The 16,742-nt window shown below is 37.7% G+C and overlaps 2 protein-coding genes across 2 annotated transcripts in view; both read right to left on the bottom strand.

Moving 5' to 3' along the window:
- The window catches only part of llgl1 (LLGL scribble cell polarity complex component 1), a 52,617-nt gene extending 46,734 nt beyond the window's left edge, over nucleotides 1–5,883 (bottom strand). The window contains exons 1-2 of the mRNA XM_059347071.1: nucleotides 5,569–5,883; nucleotides 1,396–1,493 (exon numbers count right to left, since the gene is read on the bottom strand). Of these exons, the coding sequence (XP_059203054.1) occupies nucleotides 1,396–1,493; nucleotides 5,569–5,649 (179 nt within the window). The 5' untranslated portion in view covers nucleotides 5,650–5,883. The remainder of the gene's footprint in view (nucleotides 1–1,395; nucleotides 1,494–5,568) is intronic.
- Nucleotides 5,884–8,534: 2,651 nt separating this feature from the next.
- myo15aa (myosin XVAa) overlaps nucleotides 8,535–16,742 on the bottom strand; it is a 59,585-nt gene continuing 51,377 nt past the window's right edge. Inside the window, exons 54-67 of the mRNA XM_059347423.1 lie at nucleotides 15,827–15,890; nucleotides 15,618–15,690; nucleotides 15,358–15,431; nucleotides 14,405–14,487; nucleotides 14,189–14,319; nucleotides 13,984–14,078; nucleotides 12,731–12,808; nucleotides 12,166–12,262; nucleotides 11,896–12,056; nucleotides 10,555–10,688; nucleotides 10,247–10,380; nucleotides 9,738–9,871; nucleotides 8,859–8,999; nucleotides 8,535–8,636 (exon numbers count right to left, since the gene is read on the bottom strand). Coding sequence (XP_059203406.1) covers nucleotides 8,535–8,636; nucleotides 8,859–8,999; nucleotides 9,738–9,871; nucleotides 10,247–10,380; nucleotides 10,555–10,688; nucleotides 11,896–12,056; nucleotides 12,166–12,262; nucleotides 12,731–12,808; nucleotides 13,984–14,078; nucleotides 14,189–14,319; nucleotides 14,405–14,487; nucleotides 15,358–15,431; nucleotides 15,618–15,690; nucleotides 15,827–15,890 — 1,501 coding nt within the window. The remainder of the gene's footprint in view (nucleotides 8,637–8,858; nucleotides 9,000–9,737; nucleotides 9,872–10,246; nucleotides 10,381–10,554; nucleotides 10,689–11,895; nucleotides 12,057–12,165; nucleotides 12,263–12,730; nucleotides 12,809–13,983; nucleotides 14,079–14,188; nucleotides 14,320–14,404; nucleotides 14,488–15,357; nucleotides 15,432–15,617; nucleotides 15,691–15,826; nucleotides 15,891–16,742) is intronic.

The following is a 16,742-nucleotide window of genomic DNA, read 5'->3' as shown; positions in this document are numbered from 1 at the left end:
ACACAGCAATGCACTGCTCTACTAAACTGGTGTTATATAAACAGCTCTGCTGCAGATACATCTGATCAGTATTTCCTCAACAATCAGAATGCACTGAGCCATCGTGACAGCAAGAAAACCAACAGCACCGTCAGATACAGCAGCACACACCATAACTTATAACTCAATTGGCTTCACAAAGCTATAAATAGTGTCTTTGTGTGAGAGTGAGGTTGTTCAAATAGTAGTTTAAAGAATCTCTAATTCTTATCCAACAACCTGCACAAGAGAGAAAATCTCATGCAAAATAACCCGCTGTTGAAAAAGGACGACAGATGCATGAAACGGTGACTTCTGTCACCCTCAAACCTCCAGCGGAAGCTGCACTGAGCCGAGCACAGAGGTGATGAAAAGATAAACAGAGCGGCACTTCAAAGACTTAAACTGACATAACCGGAAGAAAACAGTTTCTGTACTCCACCTCTTCTGTACTTTCTTCCACAGCTTCTGTCCTGAACGTCGCAGTCGGATCGATCAGTCAGCTGTGACTCAGGGCTGGATGATACGACCGAAAAATAATGCATCATCACAATAAATTCTTACATACTGATAAAAACTTAACATGAGACAATATGATTATACTGGCCAACATAATTGCAATGCACAATATTATCCAAATACTCTAGAGGCCGACTGAAATGGGATTTTATTTTAGACAGATGCTGATACTGATTTTAGAGGTGGAAAAGTGATAAAAAAAAAACAATATGGTGGCCAATATAGTAATTTTTTTGAGCTGCAATGAAAATAAACCTTATTATGTGGACTGTGCACTGATTTTTCACGGCTCTGCAAATGTACCCAAAAGAATGAGTATTTAGAAAATTAAATACATTACAAAATGTAAAAAATGCATAGCTACCACCCTTGCTGAATCACGGCAAGCAACATTATATATTGTGTAAATCATTTTTCATAATCGCACATATCAGACAGCATATAAACTGACACGATACCCCTTTGGTAGGCCAATATCGGCCTCAACCGATATCTGTCGGGCTCTACAATAATCATTCAAATATGCTTAAAAATTCAAATGGAACTAAAATTTACATCCAAATGAGAAGGTGGATTTTCTGTCAAATTAAATAAACTCTAGTTGACTTGATCTGTTTTGAACTTTTGAGTTTGTGGTCAGATTAACGTCATGGTTAGAGGAAAAACTGTAGTAAACTGTGGCTAAAAATCACCGGAGACCACAGTGGAAACATATCAGCTCTGGTCAAACAGCCAAACATAGGATAGAAGGAAACAAGCATTCATTTGCATTTTCTTTCACCGATCCAGTCTGGCTTGTGACTAATGGCCAAAAACCCCTCTGTTAGAGTCATGAGCTCAATGACAATAAAAGGATACACTTTGATGGCTCCTGATTTTGTCCCGATGGCCATAAGTTCCAGCTTGGGGTCAAAGGCCAAAGCACTGGGCTGATGAGGGAACCCATGCTCCACAGTCTAAAAGAGAGTGGGAAAGACAAACAAGACGAGAAAAAGACATTAACAGATGACACAAGAGAGAAGACAATGAAAATACCCAGATTTATTTTTCCCTCACCCTGCTCTGTCTGTGTGTCTGACTGTATCGTCGGTGAGGCGTCTAAAAGGGAGGACTCCCTTAATAAAGTTAGAGGAAACTTCTTTAAAAGCACTGAGGGCAGCAGTGTTGCTTTATTACGATGCTGTGCAGACTTTGTTAAATGGGATTAACATAAATTCACAGCTTTTCCTTCTGCCCATGTCAGGAGAAGGAGAGACAGCTGGGAAAGCATTTACAACTACAGAGGGAAAAAAGAGCAGAAACTTTGTAGAAAGATACCTTAACCTGCTTTAAAAGAGGTCGAGGGGCTCTTTAAAGTTTTGTGGCTGAGGACCACTGACTGAGCTCTGAGTCCAAGAAATTTGGACATGAGGTACCTCAGATATGAGGTAAAACATTAACTCTTTGTTTTTTAAAGTGCCGGTCTGATCAAACACACACAGACAGAGTCACATCAAAGTAACGCTCCTGTTGAGAGACCACCTCTGTGATAGTTGTGGCAGCTGGTGCCAAACCTCTAAAAACTGTGTGTGTGTTGTCACAGTGCAGCAAACAGATCATGGACTTTAGACACAATGTACTTTTGCTTAAAAACACGAGTGTCTCAAAACCTCTGTGGACAACTATGTTATAATCCAACTATTTTGGAAATCAATTAAATTGTTTCGATTACTTTTTTCTAGTAAAAATGTCCCAAAATTCCTTTTTCCTTCTTAGATGTGAGAATAATACGCTACTTTTTTCTTGTCATGTGTGATAGGAAATTAATGCTCTTTTGGTTTTTGCTTGTCTGTCAAATAAGCAATTTAAATATTTCCCTTCAAGCTCTGGGAAATTGTGATGGGCATTTTTCGGCGTTTCAACGGATCAAACAAATAACAGGCAGATGAATTGATGACGACATTCTAAAAAGATCTTGTTTTGTTGCCACCAAGCACCTTTTCCTGTCTCTCATCAGCTCTCTACAGCAGGTCTTCCTGATTTAAAGCAGCTACCATACAAACATACATCTAGGCTGCACAATTAGACATTTAATATCATGAAGTTAATCAGGAATCTGTAACTTGTCATGCGTTTTATGCAATTTGAGATGGCAAACAGAAATCATAGAAAGCCTGCGGTTGGTTCAAACTAGCCGATGGGTTTCCTTTCATTGCAGTTTTAAAAAGCGTGTCATAGACAGACACTGATGATATTTAGAGAGCTGGGGTAAAGTTCAGAACACCCCAACAACTTCAGGGTGCATTGTCAGGCTAATGGACCTTCAGAGCAGTTGGCTTTGGTTTTCAGGATAACGGGACTAGAGGTCGACCGATATTTTGCGTTTTTTACTGATACATGCTTGTGTTTGCCAATCGCCCATTTCACTGAGTCAACAGCAGGCAAGGCTCGGTGCAACACCTGCCATTCTCTGGTGAGCTGCTGCTGATACCAGAAAAAAGAAAAACACATCAAATATGTGGATCATCTGAGGCGCCACCACCTCCAGGCCCAGAACAACATACATGTTGTTTGATATCCAGCTGTTAATATGTTTTGTTAATAAATGCTTCTTTTTTTGTTTAAATTGAGACTTGTGTAACATTTGTTATCATTGTGTCATTTTTATCATGTAAATGGAGGGAGAAAAGGCAATATCGGCTTCAAGAATCGGTCGAGAAAAATCAGCAGCACATATCAGGGATCGGTTAAGATGTCAAAATAAATGTCCCTTTTTATTTTATTTATTTAGTATTATTATTATTTGTTTGGTTTTATGTGTATGTATATGTATGTATGTATATATGTATATTTTTACTTTTATTTTTCGTTTTTTTTATTATTGTTTATTTGGCTACCGTTCACCCCTCCTGTTTTTCTTTGGGGGGAGAGAGTTGTATTTTCTCATTATCATTACTATTTATTGTTTTTTGCTTATTTTATGTGAATGTAACTCTCTGGTTTGGGGGGCGGGGGGTTGTTCTAAAAGGGGGAAAAATGGGTGAATTGTACCTTTTCTGATTGAATATGTATTATGTCCTGACAACCCAATAAAGATATATATGAAAAAAAAAAAAAAAGATGTCAAAATAATCTGTATCGACATCAGCCTTAAAAACCCGTATCAGTCGACCACTAAACGGGACTGATGGAGTTTTGTTCCAAAAGGATTATAGTCTATTGGGGTTTCGGAAGAAAGGTCTGTTGGACCATGGGGCAGTCCACTGGAAGATGGTCGTTTCGCTGGAGGTAGAATCAGTCGGTTTCCCATTAATATACATTAATGATAATTGATTCAACTGAACATGTTAAACTTCTTGTGTGATGTCTGACTGTGCTATCTGTGGTGTGTGATGTGTGACGTGTACGCCACAGCAACATGTTGTGGGCCAGTTTTAGGACAAAACTGAGGAGCTATTGGCACAATGGTAGAAACACAAATGGGTTTTGTTCTCGTAGCTTGAGGCCATTGACACCAGCTGGCTTGAAGATGGCCCGAGCTCCCAATGATGCAATAGTGGAAAAAACGGCTATTGGGACTGTTAACCAGGATAAGTGGGACACTAGAAGTCATGAAAAGCTGATTGTCAGTAACAAGTTTGTGTGTTCTTACAACACCCTTTCTCACAGAATAACTTATTCATCAAAGGAAAGTAGCTTAATATGATAAAATACTGATTTGTTTTGGTTTTGAGTTCCTGTCAAGTTCAAATACTTATTAGATTAAAAACAAAAGCAAGTTTTATAAGGACTCAGGACGTAGATATACGAAACGAGGCATGGAAGATCATATCAATCAATCAATTGCTATTTCATAATTTTAAATTGGGCGAAATAATGGTTCTTATCACTTTGCTGTAATGGTGCAGCACTATATATTCCCCACATTAATCTAATTGAGCCTTGGTTAATTTTGTCACTGTGCATGATAGATTGTGGCTTTCAACATTAAAGGGTTTGGACAACCCAAGTCTTTGAGACAATCTGCTCTACTTTTTGATTGACACACGCTGTACAGACAGACAGTGGCCTCACCTGAGCTAACCTGAATTCAAGGCCAAAGACTGGTTTCTATTTGCACTGCAGTTTATTTAAGTTTAGACCCTGTTGGCAGCACATAAAAAGGTTACCTGCAGGTGATATTTGATATCCACAGTCATCAATACAATCCATGGACTTCAACCTACTTTTAGGCTCCCACCAGTTTAGCCACAGTGGTCAAGGTGACAACATGCGGCTTCCTTAAAGTGGAGCTGCTAAATACATCTCAGCCCTGGCCAGTGAGGAAGAGGGGAAGGCTGATAATGTTATAACTCTGCCTTCGGGAAGCTGAGGTTTACTGTACACACACTGGTTTATATCCATGTGGATGTGATGCCAGAGTAGCATGAAATCAGACACTCATGGTTTCACCCACAGACCCTCAAACACTGAAACAAGAAGAGCTTTGCAGAAATACCCCTGCGTACTTTCACAGTGTTGTGGTATGTTCTATGAAAACCTATTAAAAAAGGTTACAAGAGTGATAAGTGTCCCCACACTGACAGCCATCTTGATCAATATCTGAATGAAATGTGGGTCATCACATGAAGCATTACAACTAATCTCATTAATGTGGAGCCTAATCGTCCCTATCACTGACACAATCACATGTATGTGGTTAATTACGGCAATGTTTAGGTCCACAGAGATAAGTTCTTGGTGCACTTTGAACGCGGGCCTCGTTCGGGTAAAAGCCAATTAACACAAAACAACTAAACCCCGCACACACATCAACAAAGCGCCCTGCAAGCGTCCAGCCTGCATTAAAAAAAAAACCATCAGCAGCAGTTCACAGCTCGTTTCTGTTTCTAGCTAGAAACTGCAACAGAGAGGAGCGGCCGGGGCAAATGCTGCAGAGTGCTCGACTTCAACAAAATCCGGTCCCGTTTTGAGATAAATAGTTTTGGGGAGCAGCAGGAGAGGAGTAGCCCCTCTCTCTCTCCCTCCCTCTCCTCCGTCCCGTTACTTTACCTTGTTGAAGGCGAAAAGCTCCTGTTTTATCTTCTCTCTCTGCGGGTCGGTGCCCTGCCGACGGAACCTAAACTTCATCATGTTGAAGCCGGGCAGCGGGGCAGCACGACTCGAGGGACGGAGAGGCAAACACGGAGATAGCAGCCGGGGCTCCGGGCTCTGGGAGAGGCGGTGCGGCGCAGTCGGACGATGCTAAAGCGAGCTAACCGACTAGCCCATGCAGGCTGAAAGCGGGGCTGCGACGCTGCTGCTGCTGCTGCGGGCTGCGGCTCTCCTCCCTCCTCTCCCTCCTGGTGCTGTTTAGGTCGTGGTGGGTTTGACCACAGCCCCCTCCTCTTCCCGGTTCACACGGACCCCGTTGTTGTCAGCCAATGAGGGCCGAGAAATCTGCGAGCAATTACTCGGAAACGCCCACACAGCCAAGCTCCGTGGAGGGGGATGCTCGGTTTATAGCACAGGACGCCCCGGGTACACGCGGGACACTCATCCTTATTACAAGGCGTTTAAACGGTGAGTCCGTTATTTGAAATGAAACTATCAGACAGTAGGGGTGTCATTCACAAGTTTCATCACGATACGATATTATATTGATTATAGGGCCGGGCGATATGGACCAAAAGTCATATCCCGATATATTAAGGCTGAATATATATATAATATATATAGTTAGATCAAATGTTCAGTCAAAGTCCAAGCCAAATATAACATGTCACAAGTATTTTTTTAACCGTTTTTTTTAAAACCAATTTAAGTGAACATAAATACTGTATAACAACAGGAGTACCTTTTTTAATCAAAGCTCCATAAAGTGCACATTTACATTTAAAAAAAAATCTAAAATAAAAATAGCCTATGAAATAAAATAGGCCAATCTTTTCCTGAAATAAATATATTTATATGAGAAAAGAATAACAAACATTACAAAATAACTAAATATGACGAACCCTAGTAAGGGCAGCATTTATATATAAAGAAAGAAAAAAATGGAACTATATCAATATATGTGATATGGTCTAATCACATATCACATTAAAAAAAATATATATTTTTTTTATATTTCTTATTTATCAATATATGGCCCAGCCCTAATCGATTATTTGGGTAACAATTCGATATTTGCTGATATCACAAAAGTTTAGATCAATTTAATATAATCATCATATAATAGCATATCATATATTATATCATATTATCATATGCCACAAAAAGCAACAATATTGAGCTTGTTCAGGATTTGAATAAAAATATATTTTTTTCTTTTTAATAAAAAATCAATGGATAAATTCAAAGAGGGAATTTCACAATAAAGACATATCTTAAAGATGGTGACACATCAGTATTTTCACCTTGCATCACTGATACTGGTTTGTTGATCCAGTTCAATGTATTATTACACCCCTATTGTTAAAATCTAAAAATTCAAATTTAAATATTATTATTATTATTATTATTATTATTATTAAAAGACTGTTGAAACTTTATGAAAACCCTGCACATTTTCCTCTGTTATTTTTAGTATTTATTTGTTTGTGTATTTAGTTTTTGTCTTGTATTTTGTCTTATATTTTGTCTATTATTTACTTATGCACTCTGTTACCGTGCTGCTTTTATCCATAATTCTCTGATGCCTTTGAAATTGTGTTGTAAATGTTTCATTTTCATGACGATAAAAAAAAATCACCAAGTTCACACCAAACTAATTTATGCTACAAACTTTAATGTACAACATTGTTCACATGCAGTTGTTATGTACAACAGTTATTTACAAAAAATATATACATTGTATAAATAATAATTTTAATTAGTGCAAAGAGTTCATTGATGTGGCCTTTAACTTTTTGTCAAAAATTTTCCCAAATATGCTTCCCCTGTTGGGTCTTTCCTTTGATTTGATAACAAGGAAGAAAATAAGAAAAAAAAAAAAAAAAACATTTGTAGCCTGTTACTGTGGCTGCCTGTTTTCAATTTAAATTGATTATTAAATGGAATATGTTATAATTTATGTGGACATGTCTTGCATGTAGGACCAAGCCTAATGAAAAAATATGTATCATGTAAAACCATAGGCATCTATTAATAATAAAGGGAAGGATATTATACTTAGGTCTGCTAGTTATTGATTTCTTTTTCACACATTTCAGTTTCTTTGTACAGAGCCAACCACAGTAGGGATTCCTACCCTTGTTCAGTGCAAGACCACGTTTCAATTCCATGTTGCCCGAGGATTAATGCAAATCAGATTGTACAGTTCTTCTGGAGTGGGAAAGTAAATTAATCAGACTTTATACATTATAGTCTCAGCCCTATAAAGCAGCCATGGCAGACAAGATCTTACACAGTTTTTGGCTAAAGTTGTCAAACTAAAAACGTTGATGAGTTCAGTCTGTAAGGATATTTATCCAAGTCTGACTCTCAGTTTCTACTCGCTACATAGACACATGAATGCATTAAACTCAATGGTATGTGCGTGTGTAAGTATGTGCAAGGTACAGGTCTGCACTGACATGCTGGAAAGATAACGATACATGCCTTTTGCTACTTTATGTTGCTGCTGTGGGTATAATCATTTCAACCTTTGTTTTTAAGCAAAGGGCCCCAAAATTCATGTGTTCCAGCTTCTCAAATGTGAATGTTGAATGTAATATTCTGGTTTTCTTTCTCTCCTAGTATGCTGAACTGAATACATTTGAGGATGGGCTGTTGGATTAACAAATCAAGCCATTTAACATGACAACTTTGGCTGTGGGAAATAAGGATTTGCTCTTCTGACATTATTTAGACCAAACGATGCAGCCCAAAATCACAGACATCGTCGCCATACATTCATCATTACAACAATATCTTTACATATCAAAATATTCTATTTTTAAAGTAGAGGTAGATACAGTACATTTATGAGGCATAGAGTGTGGTTTTACTGTGTGTGTGTGTGTGTGTGTGTGTGTGTGTGTGTGTGCTTGTTTGTGTTATAGCAGGGTGATTTCACTTGGTGGTAAAGTGAGTCTCTTCTCTCTGACGGACAACATGTTCTCCATGTGCATGGCGATGACTCGGCACAGCTCCAGGCCCTGGAAAACACACACACACATACACACACACATGAATATAAAGAAACAACATGGCATTCACAGTGATTGAAAAGCTAGTAAATTACTCATACATATTGTAACTGCAGCTGTCTTACTGTGTCTCTTTGATCAACTCTCTTTGTTTGTATCTCTCACTCACACAAACTCACGCACACACACACACACACACACACACACACACAGACACACACACACACACACCTGCTCCAGCTGTAGTTGTGTGATGCGCTGGTTGAGCAGGTCTCCTATCATGATCTCAACATATGGATAGCTGGAGCCTGAAGTTGGTCTCTGGGTGCGAGTTGACTGGACCTCCTTCAGAGGAAAACGTACCATGGCCTCCTAATTACAGACACACACATAACAAATACATACATGTTTGATACACATAGAAAAACACGTACAAACACCCAAACAGAATACAAGATTTAACAGACAGAAGCAGGCAGTGAACACAACAGCCAGCAGAGGGAGTCGAATCCTTTGTTCTGAATTCTTTGCATTTCTGCAGTATTTTGCTTTTCAAGTTAATGGATCTGTAATGTTAAATGAATACTGCTTCAAATTCATTCTGTTACACACACTCAGCTGCCTGCAACCATATTTTGCCAGCTGGTGCTGGAATGTGAAGCATGCAGCATAACAGACTGGATCTGTGTTTGAGTGGATGGTTTGCATATCAGGTTCGTACAAATCTTTAAGAGTAACATTCAAGCATTTTTCAAGCATTTGCAAGGTAAACCTAAACAAAAAATCAAGACACTTGAACCCTTTATTTTCTGCAACAATCTAGATGTGAAAATAAAGTTTACAAAATTCCCCTTTACTAAACCATTTCAACACTTTGTTTATATTACCACCTGTTCATATTTATTTTGATTGTATGTTCGATCATGAATGTTTTTTGTTTACATGACTGATGGTGTAGAAGAAACACCAGATTATGTGAAAATTAAGCATTATTTTCAAGTAGTATATTCAAATTCAGGCATATTCCTAACCTTGAAAACATATAGTTTAAAATGAAGCATTTTCCCAACAATTTCCCTGCATAAGTGACTGTGAGTGTGTTTGACATACATGTGTATCCTTGTTAAGGAAGTGCAATCCATTCAGATTAACAGCCAGGATGCACGGGGCGTAGATGGAGGCGGAGCTGCAGCTCTGGATGTAGAAGAAGGAGGAGCCGAACATGGGGAAGGCACTGACCAGACCTGGGCAAAAACACACAAAAAGTACATTTTTTATAGGGCAGCACATTCACAGTGAGTTCTTTCTAAGAAATGTAGTTATGTGGCAAGTTAGTGTGGCTTGGAAACAATTTTTATCTTGATTAATTGCTAATTCAACTATCTAATAGATCTAAGAAAGTTTGCCGACCCTTGATACCTAAAAACAATTGTTTGGAATTGTAATTTGTGTTTGTCCTTAATAAGGTTTTTTTTAATCAAATATTCTTACTCAGCTGGACTTTAGAGAAAATTTGCAAGTGGTTAGTTGAATACTTTTGTTGAATTAATTAATTATATGGGAAAAAAACTGTAAATCCCTATCAGAAATACACATCCACACTCACACAGAGGTCTTACCAAGGAACTGTGCACGAGCCTGGTGTGGGTTTAAAGGCTGGACCTGCTGCATGTGTTGAGTTGTCATATTCAGCCAATGCTGTGAACCCTGTTTGCCATAGAACTGTGTGGGAACACATTCCTGCACCTCACGGCTAAAAACACAAAAAGCAAACCCGTGATACCTCAGAATCAACAGTTGTATATCATACATGTGCAAGTGTGTTTGTACATTTGTGAGGATGCACCTGTAATTGTGATTTATATTTATGTGTGAGGTACTGATACTGCTAGTTAGGGCAAAAAGTAAGTATGTATAGTGTATTTACAGGGTGGGCAGGTAGACGGTGTCCTTGGCACGGTGCTGCAGGGCACACAGTCTGGCGATCTGCTGCATATGCTGGTCGCTGGCCTTACCCTGAGGAACCACACTCAGCAAGGCCTTCAGGTAGTCTGGTAACACCTTGAAAACAGACAGAGTTAAGGGTTTTAGTACTCAATTTATCAAAGGAAATTGAAAACTGGGACTCATCTTCACTGTCGGACTGTGCCAACTAATGTGAGTGGACAGGGACTCGGACCAGGTGAGCGGACGCCACTTACAGCTGCACTCTCTTTCTTTCCTCTTTTTTAAGTTTATTGCATTGAGTTTTGGTCTTTGTTGTATATCCGTTACCATGGATATGCAACTGGTGAGAGTTTTTTTTTTTGGTGCTTTTGGGACTAATAAGTAGTAATAATAAATGCCAAATAGCAGAAATGTACTGGTATGTACACTACCGGTCAAAAGTTTTAGAACACCCCAATTTTTCCAGTTTTTTATTGAAATTCAAGCAGTTCAAGTCAAATGAACAGCTTGAAAGGGTACAAAGGTAAGTGTTGAACTGCCAGAGGTAAATAAAAAAGGTAAGCTTAACCAAAACTGAAAAATAATGTACATTTCAGAATTATACAAGTAGGCCTTTTTCAGGGAACAAGAAATGGGTTAACAACTTAACTATTATTTTGTCCATTTTTGAATTCTTTTCATGTCTTTGTAAGTCATTTTGTGTCTTTTTTTCTTGGTAATTTGGTGTCTTTTGGTGTCTTTTTTTGTCATTTTGTGTCTTTTTTTTAGTCCTTTAGTCCAATATAAAATGTGATTTTGAATCTTTTTTTTTACTTTCAAAACACTATCATGCTCAATAAAGAATTTTAAATGTTGCAAATGTGCATTAAATTCAGAGTACACTGAGACATTAAACTGCATAATTTTCAATTAAATTCTGGAAAAGTTGGTGTGTTCTAAAACTTTTGACCAGTAGTGTATATAATGAATATAATGTGTATATAATGTATGTATATGTCTATTTTTTATAGTCTTTATTCTGTCTTCTATATCTAGTATGTTCCTGTATCTTGAGCTGCTGTGACACTAAATTTCTCCACTGTGGGAAAAATAAAGTCATATCCTATCTTATATTGTCTTATCTGGTCTTCCTCTGGCTTATGAAAAGAATATGGGACAGCTAATTTGCAATGGGGACTACAGAGGTAATCTCTACTGTATCTTCATGTGATGGTTTGAATTAACCAGCAGCTACACAGGAAGAATATGAGCCAAAATTTTGGATTTGATTAATTACATTAGAAACAGGATGTCAGCTTAATTTCCCACAGTAGAAGCGTACCTGATTATAGTGCATGGTGACATAGAGTTCGTTGTCAAGTCTGAGAGCCAGACTCCAGATGACTCTCCTGAACCACAGACTGTAGTTGGCGTCCACTGGCTCTGCCTCTGTAGCAATGTCCAGGATGTACTCACGCTTGTTCAGGGGCCGCACATTCTGACCTGACACAGTAATACACTTGAGTTATTATCACTTTATCTAGACTGTAGTGAATTGCTATTTGTAAAGAGGGTTTGTGTTGTACATCTTCACTATGACAAGCCTGGTTACCTTTGTGTGTAACCAAAAAGACAGCATATTCATCCAAAGCCTCCGCCCTCTGTAGTCCCATTTCATAGCAAAGCTCCTCAATGACATCAAGAGCAACCTGAAATTAAAAAAAACATTCACAATCCAGTGATGTGTCGTCATGGTGACCCACAAATGCAGCATCTGTTCTTAGTTATGTATAAAAGCTACAGTCAGATCTAATAAGGCTACACCCAAGCATGATGCTTTTCTTCAGAATTGATACAATATAATTTTACCGAATTAGTGTGTGTGTGTGTGTGTGTGTGTGTGTGTGTGTGTGTGTGTGTGTGTCCTTGTACTTCCTACATAGTGAGGACCTTAACAAGTTTTTAATTAACAGAGTGAGGACTTTTTTGGGAAGTGAGGACATTTTGGCCAGTCCTCACTTTGACAATTAGGTTTTGTTTGTAGGAGAAGGGTAAGGTATTTAGTTATGATGGTTGAGGTTAGGGTATGGTGCTAGGGAATGTATCATGTCCTCACAAAAATAGAAGTATAAGGGTTTATGTGTGTGTGCGTGAATGTGCATGTGCATGCTACTCACAGAGCACGTCTTAATTTTTAAGTGCCTCTCGATCCCACCTGGCAGCAGGAATAGCTGCCTCTTGGAGCTCCTCCCAGCCTGCACACAAACAACCAAACAGAGGGAAATATCTAACAAGTTAGCACCAGCATTAAGAGCACAGCTGTTTCTGAAAGCAGGATAGCAGCTGCGGAAAATTCACGCTTAAAGCTACTACATGAAGCAATTTAGATGTATTAATCACTCTATATTGTGTCTGTGTGAAAGGATAGTAACATAACTTTAAACTGAGACCTTCCCGACTTCCTTGGTTGCCTATAACAACCTGTGGACTGATTTCCATGCCGTCTAGCTAAGTTACAGCTAGCTGTCTAACCTTGCATGCTTGCTAAGGTTATCTGAGTATACACCATCTAATGGGATTCATAATGCTAACTTATGTATACATGGTGTCTATTTTAGCTTAAAAATAAATTATGTTGCATTAAAAGCAAAGCTGTATCAACAATGATTGCTTTCTAGGAGCCACGAACGATGGGAGGCGGAGCGGCCGCTAGCTAGCTAACTGTTACTTAAACTAAAGTTAGCGTGCTAGCTGTAACTTTGTTTTGCGACATAGATCTGGTGTTGGCTTTTGCTTGATGTTAACTGATGAATTAATTTTCAAATATCAAACTAATTAGTATCATGGGAACCTATGGTCCCAAAAAAATAAAGGAACATTACAGATAGTAACGTTATTATAAATATGATTGTAATTTATTTTCCAACTGTCCATAAAAAATTCCATCACTGTTGAGGCCAATTTACAGGATGATGAATGCAGTACACCTATCGGCCACCAGTGTCATTAAAAACGAGGGTTTTCTGAAAGTTACAATAGTATCTTTAAACATGACAGATTCCATAAGTACAAATGCATCAATACGGCTATAGTTGAATTAGTGTAACATAGTTAATCAAGTCTAGAAATCCTAAAAATTAACGTTTAGATTAGATTAGATTAGATTCAACTTTATTGTCATTGCACAAATTTACTGTGCAATGACAAGTACAGGTACTTAAACAATGAAATGCAGTTTAGCATCTAAACAGAAGAGCAAAAGGGCAGTAAAGTGCAAAATATGTGCATATGTACAATAATGTATATGAATAAATATGATATTTTTTAGCTGCAGATACCAGTAGGTAGTGCAAATAGATCAGTATAAATAAAGTGCAGTCTAAACATTAATGCATGATTTATGATACAATGTACAGTATAAAAGACTAACCAGCATAGCTTTGAGTTCCATGCTGTTTGGATACTGTACACGTCCACCATATTGATAAGTCCTCCTCAGATTCTGCTCACATGCCTTTGCAATACCTGTGTCAAGTAAAAGCAGCCAATCGATGATCATGAAGGATGCTGTCAGACTGGTAGTGATAGGTTAATGAATGTGACGTGTTAGGTAGTTGATGGGTTGGATCGTCGACCTTGGTACTGCATCCCAGGGCTTTCGCCGGCGTCCTGCAGGAACTTGAACAGAAATGGCTTCATAACATCCGAGCAGCGATAAAAAGCTGTCAGGATGTACAACAGCCTCCATCCTCTCTGACAACTGTCCCTACACAAAATATACAAACAAGTACAAATTACAGCGCTGATTAAGTCCTCAGTCAGCACATGATAAAAACAAAGAAGAGTCTTACGGTTTGGAGCTGGTGTTGGTGGTAACTTGCTTCATCACCTGGCAGTAGGCCTCATCCTTTATCAGGCCATGGTCGCCACTTAACTACATATATAAGCACATAATGATGTGGATGTTTCATTTTAATATTACTTAAATACATCATGTGTCAGTCAGTCAATCTCTATTATTTAAATATATTATAAGCCAATCAAATATGCAGTGGCGGAATGAGTATTTCCATTTTATGTAACTTTATTTTATTTAGTGTTTATTTGATATGGACATAGCAATTACATTGGACAGACAAGATGCATTGTTTAAGTGTTTTAGCACAAGTGCTAATTCGCAACACTTGTCCATAGGCAGTTTTTGAAAAGATAGGGCAATTAAAATATCATGAATGGAAAAAGGAAGGACCAGACAAAGATAGGGAAAAAAAACAGCAACCGAAACAATGGGGAAAAGAAATCAAAGAAGTATAAGCAAACAAAAAGGCAACAGAGCAATATACTTCTACTTTACTACATTTTAGAGGCAAATATTGTACTTTTTACTCCACTACATTTAGCTGACAGCTTTAGTTACTTTTGACATGAAAATCAAGATACATTTACAGTGATAAGATGTTTTTTTAAATTAAACCCCACAGCAGTATATTCAGTAGTTAAAATTAGCCCTACCTTGAGGAAAGTAAAATGGTGCTTACATAAATGCATCAATACAAATCTCATAATATATTTAGAATATATAAAACAATCTGAGTAGGTCCATTCTGAATAAGGAATACTTTTACTTGTGATACTTTAAATACATTTTGATGCTGATACTTTTGTACTTTTACTTCAGTAAGTTTTGAATGCAGGACTTTTATTTGTAGGGGGTAATTTTACCGTGTGGTATTAGTACTTAAGTAAAGGATCTAAATACTTCTTCCACCACTGCAAATATGTAAAAGAGTGTGTTTATGTGTACCTTCAGTATAGTGGTGACCAGGTCCTGTTCAGTCTGACCTTTCAGTGGGAAGTCTCCCATGAACTTCATTATGGCTGCACGAAAAACAATCAGTTAACATGGAAACAGATTATCACATAAAACAGAAGATTGGCTGAGTCTCTATTTCTGTTCTTCTATTATTTCCCTCCATCTCTACAAACTATAAATGATCTACTTTCCTCTTCTACCTCCAGACAATAGTATATCCAACATCCCTCTGTTTCTCACTCTGCTCTCACCTATGAAGATGTCAGCAGCCACTCTGTTCATCCCGCTGTCTGAGAAGTCGATCAGAGACTCCTGGAGCGGAGACTGAGGAGACAAACACATGACAAGGAACAATAAATATATTTGTGAACCAGTAAAAAGTGGGGTTGAAAAACAAGACAACATAAAGAAGAACATAAAGATGAATGATTATGTTTTAATGCAAACTCTGCTGCTTTACCTTGGAGAATTTGACCATATCAACAGGGTCCCTGCCCTCTTTCCCCTTTTTGGCTTTCTGATCACTGTGGGGAAAATACAGCAGTTATGAACTGTGTGTGTGAATGCATGTCTATCTAACCCTTGTCCCGCTCTTTAACTTTAACTTGCTCTGATGTCTTAAAACCTTAAAAAATGATTTTGAATGAATGAAAATTATTTTACAAATTACAATCGTTTTAACAACTTAATTTTACAAAATTCAGTTGTTGTTTTTAATAAATTGTTTTTATATACTGTATGATATGGGGATTTTCACAGTCTGGGATATGTCAATGACATTGATTTTGATGCACTTTTATTTATTTTTTTTGTGTCAGATTCAAAAAAACAAAATCCACTTGTTACCTTGGAGGATAGAAATGTCCCCTTCCTAAAACCTTTATAAAAATACTATATAATAATGTTATTTTTAAATAATAATTAAAGCTTTTAACTACATCTCTCCTGATCATAACTATGAGATATTAATTCATTTTCATAAATGCAAACTTTAAATGCCAGTTTATTTACATAATGCTACCATTCTACTGTATATAATTCACAGTCTGGGATATGTCAGTGATTATCAACAATGATTTGTATGAATTACATCAAATTGTGCTGTGTTCCATAATACAGCAGCAATAGTTATTGCCGACAAAAATAATGACATGACATGATGAAACATGACAACTGACATGACAGAATGCTTGATTTTATGCTGTAATCAAGGATTAAGAATTGTAGTTTTATTGGGTTTCAAAGGGGACATTTTTGTTCTTAAGTGTGTCTATATTTTCTCTACACAGTTAATTTTAGACCTGTTAGCTGAAGCAGAGCTTTCAAAATAAAAAAAAATCACACCTTTGTCAAAATTGATGCCATGTGCTAGCCTG

The sequence above is a fragment of the Centropristis striata genome, chromosome 13 (assembly GCF_030273125.1).
Source record: "Centropristis striata isolate RG_2023a ecotype Rhode Island chromosome 13, C.striata_1.0, whole genome shotgun sequence".
Lineage (NCBI taxonomy): Eukaryota > Metazoa > Chordata > Actinopteri > Perciformes > Serranidae > Centropristis > Centropristis striata.
This window is presented reverse-complemented; position numbering and strand designations above follow the sequence as displayed.